This window comes from Bremia lactucae, linkage group LG1 (assembly GCF_004359215.1).
Source record: "Bremia lactucae strain SF5 linkage group LG1, whole genome shotgun sequence".
Taxonomy (NCBI): domain Eukaryota; phylum Oomycota; class Peronosporomycetes; order Peronosporales; family Peronosporaceae; genus Bremia; species Bremia lactucae.
The window spans coordinates 8,488,052-8,492,689 of record NC_090610.1 but is presented as its reverse complement, the minus strand read 5'-3'; the positions used below and the strand labels follow the sequence as shown (position 1 = coordinate 8,492,689).

The window sequence follows — 4,638 nt, the reverse complement described above, 5'->3', positions numbered from 1 at the left end:
CAAGCACGTCGGAGCATACGATACCGTCTAAACGTGCACTCTCCCTGAGTAGTCAGATCACCGCTCTCGTGACGACACATTAACCAGATACTTAGTGCGTTGAGTGAGGTTGCTAAGGCGCCCACTACAACAACCTCACTTTGACAGTCTACTCTCGCGTGCAGTGACGTTGTTGTGGTGGGCGCCTTAGCGACCTGTGTCGTCGCGGGAGCGGTAATCCAGCTCCACGTGTGCACTTGCGTTATATGAAGTAGTTTTCAGACTGAGTTACATTTTATCGTATCAAACATGAATACCTATTTTGACCAATCATGAATGTCATCTCTGGAGATATTGACTAATATGTATTGCGAGCATATCTTTCTCGATACCTTGCATAACGGATGACGCTAGCTGTCATCCCCGCCAATGTGAATGACCACAACAACGGTTCACCAACCGATGTGTGCCCCATTACACTCTTCACTATTCTCTATGCTCTTAAAGCCCCTTAATTCTCTTCAGTCCTACAGCCATTTAATCGTGTTGTGAGCTCATTTGAGAAGTTGCTTTTATTTAAAAATGTTAGTAATGTAGTGCTATTTCTTAAAGAAATCAATACCATAAGTAATGATGATGTCTTGGCATTCAATTAAACCAATTTCCTAAATAGTTCCTTCCTATTTTGTTCAAAATTCTACGGAATCACAATTAAATTTTGCACACTTGCCCATCGACGCGACACCGTTTTGTCCACAAATTCCATTTGCTTGCGGACCGGCTTTCTTCTTGTAGCCATCGCAGAAAACACTTTTTTAGTACCCCTAAAAGCCCGTGTCACCACCTCTCCCTTTAATCCCATCGCGATGAAGCAAAATGTCTCTACGAAGACGTCTTTAACTTGCGATCGCCCCTTACTCATCAACATTATTTTCTCCTTTATTCCCAACATCGGGCATCTCCCCACGTCGTCTTTGGCGCTACATTTTGCTCTCTCGCCGACCCACTGCTTACGCAAGATCACTCCGCCCATAAGATTAGTTTGAGGAAGTATAGTAAACTCGCCCATTCAGCACGCTCGGATCAATTTTCGAACGAAGGGGTGGAATCGAATAGACTCGAGGAGCATGGGTACTCACGACATTTAGTGGCGGTAAACGAAACGCAGTTGCTTGTTGCGGCAACTTTTGAGCATCGGCTTCTGCGACACGCATGGAAGAAAACATGGGTGCAGACGACAAAGGTAGAGGCAGGCGATTCTGGGCATTCTGATATGACATTTCTGTGATCGCACTTAGAACGCCCCCAAACTTGCGGGTCGAGAACGTTGGACCGCTTGGGGTAACGCGCAAAGGACTAAGGCGAACTTCTGTCTTTTGCATCGACCAGTCTCGGTATGGTAGAATGTAGCCACTTTGGCTAGTACCCCACTCCATTTTGCGAATTTTCTCGCTAAATTCGACGGACCCACGCGCGATAATTTCTTGGGGGTACTCTTTCGTAACCACGGGACTCGACATGTCAGCCATTTCAACATCAAGAGGTGAGGACGGCATCGGCAGGGATGGGACCGCCACGGGTTCCTTCTTTATCACTTCGACAGATGCGAGCTCGGCTAGGCGGAACAGCTCATTCGGTGGCGCCTTGTGGCCAGGCACACCCGTGAGCGACCGTGCCGGGCTTACAGAGACGTTAGCGTTCGTATTAACGCGGCTGTAGGAACCGGCCATTTCGTCGCTCGAGACGTATTCGATCGACTGAAATCGATTCTCCTTCACCGAGTACTCTTGCAACAATTCCCCCTCGGTGTGTAACAAACCGTCCTCGCCAGCCTGCTTCCGGCCCTTGTGACGCAATCCGCGACGCCAGCGACTGATCTTCTGGCGATACTTTTGCGCGTGGGTCATGGTCTGACGGGTCGTCTTGGTACCAATAAAGGCGGCAATGACCTTCCACGGACCTGCGGGGTACTTTTCCATGGCTTCCAAGAATTTCTCATGCTCTTCTTGAGTCCACATCTTGAGAGGTTGACTCTGTTTGGACGAATAGACCGTCGTGCCTGCCTTTGCTTCTGTTGGCTTAATACGAATGAGCTTGCCCTCACTACTTGTCATCTCGAAGAGCTCCTTGCGCACATTGGCCGAGATCGTCATTGTACTTTATCGTTTCTTCACACGTTCACGATGACACCGTTGCATGTATCGACGGGTTCAGACGAAGGAAAATGATGAATTGGCTAGCGCCAGTCCAGACAAACAGCGACGGGAAGAGCGACGAACCGATCGCACTTAAGTGGCCACATTATACACCGCGTAGATGGATACAGTAATGATTTGGACTCACTTTGTGAACTCGGCTACATTTTCACGAGTTTGTGATACTCACTTTTAATAGATACGTGTGTTGCTACATTAAAGCATAGTTAACGCAGAATTCTTATCAAGAGGGAGATTACTATAATTGATTATTGTCATTCTGCAATTTTGACCTTACTCGAGCGCGCCTTCAAAGCACACGCTTAATTATGAGTCCGTCATCGCTGCAATAGTCATGTCTTCTGTCGTGCGGTTGTCTAATAATCATCGTCGTCCGCGACACGATCAATATTTTGCAGGTTTCTAATGACTTTCAAGATAATGAAGATTTATCGAATCGTTCAGACTCGAAAAAATTAACTATTAGACGATCTATGGGTGCCACCTGGTCGCATTAGCACGCATTATTTTATAACATAGGTAACCGACAACGTGAATCTTTGCTAAATAGCTTTAGTTAGTCGGAGACGATAATAACGAGGTATGAGCTGGCGTCGTAATATTATGTCTGGGCTGCTGTGATAAAGCCGTGCAAATGGGTTGAGATGAAGGACAGCACCAGGACAATACTGAAGTATCTACATTTCCTCCTTTCACAATTTTTTTAAAATATCGTGCACGACGTCCGAGTACAAAGGCTATGGCAGCTCTTGACAAGCCGCATCTCTTAAAGATGAAGCTACTGCGAAGCTACTCACAGCCAATATTGACGTCCATGTAATGCCCATCGCTGACGAATAACCCATTCCTTGTCAGCTGTTGCTGTTCAGCCGCTTGCTTGTGGCGAGCAGAGCGAGTCAGTCCACCCTTAGCGCCTCTACTGCAAGTTAAGCGTTAAATTGATGCACGAGTCAACAATCTATTTACACAAAATCGAGTTCTTTCCACTTGTACAATTGCGACGGCGCCTTTACAGCACATTACAGTACAGTTCGTCCTTAACCAATCACTTCATGGGCTAAATGTTCCCTTTAAAATAAGACAATTTTAAGATTCTAAAATCTTAAAACTTTTTATTCAACTAAAGTTGTCGAAATTATCTACAAAAATTGCGTTTGCTACCGACATCAGATTGCGTCTGCATAAAGCAATTTCGGCGTGCTGTTAGTTTTACTTCGAGAAACCATGATATAAGAAATATTAGTGTTGCAAAGTTGTTAATCACACGAATGTTCCAGATATAAACTCACGAAGGTAGTCAATCAAAACTAAACTTACAGTATTATGTGGTGTCAAACATTGATTTGTTATGTCGGTATCAAATGTATCTATATTCATGGAAACGTAGTGTCCTTTTACACCTTAATTAAAGGAAGCGAAGATTCCTTAGGCTTGATGCCACGCCAACGAAGAAAATACTGTATAAGTAACAGTGTAACGGGGTAGCCGTTGCTTAATCATTGTTACCAAAATAATATAAAATATAAAGAATTTCATCTTAATAAATAATATTGTCAATATAACCATACGTGGCAATATTGTGGCCGGCTAACAGCCTTACTGTTACATGCCCGTTAAGTACGTTCCATGGGAAGGTCAATTAATTCGTGTGAAATTAACTGACTGTATGTGATGCACACAGGTGCATTCAAATTAAAGGGGATGACGTCTAGCGTCATCTGCGAGCTGAGGTATTTAAAGTAATACGCTCGCTGTAACGGGCCACTTTTCACTCCTTCACCCATTGGAGGTGACTGGGGTAGGTCATCGTTCATGAAATTACACGTAAAGGGGACAAGTAACATACTACACAAAAGGTAGATAACTGGAAGACACTAGCTTTATTGATTGGTTGATTTAAGTCTAAATAAACCCCGCCATTCGTTTCAAAACACGATGGTGCGGTGCGCAAGGAGGCGCCACACTTAGTTAGATTTTAATACAATAAGTTCAGTAGTAGATAGAACATAGTTACGTAGGAAATCATATATATTAATATAATTTTGCTTTTCCCTAATTCTAATCCTTTGAATTACCTTTGGTAGCTCAAGACCCTTAGTGTAACGGGGTGTATCGTTACATGAAATTTACACTTAAAGGTTGTTAATTAATATATTATCTAAAAGGTAGATAATATCTGGAGGATATTACTTTATATAGTAATGTTCAGAATTCTTATCCATAAATAGGTATAGAGCATTATATCTATTTATTCCGCAGACTAATCAGCTGTAGAGATAAACAAAGAGAGATACAGATAAGATAAAGATAAGATTTCAATTTCATGTTTAGTATTAGATTATAATTAAGTTAGCATTTACAAGATAGAAAGAGAGATACTTAATTATATTAATACAGTTTTCATTTAACCCTCTTAAAGCTAGTTACCTTAAAGAGAAGTCTT

At 42.9% G+C, this 4,638-nt stretch overlaps 1 protein-coding gene across 1 annotated transcript; it reads right to left on the bottom strand.

Moving 5' to 3' along the window:
- Nucleotides 1-1,016: 1,016 nt before the first annotated feature.
- CCR75_005292 (uncharacterized protein) lies at nt 1,017-2,132 on the bottom strand (the record flags this gene model as incomplete). Its single annotated transcript, XM_067963374.1, has 1 exon — nt 1,017-2,132. One exon carries the CDS (start codon nt 2,130-2,132, stop codon nt 1,017-1,019), a length of 1,116 nt encoding a protein of 371 aa, XP_067820210.1.
- Between the last annotated feature and the right edge of the window lie 2,506 nt (nt 2,133-4,638).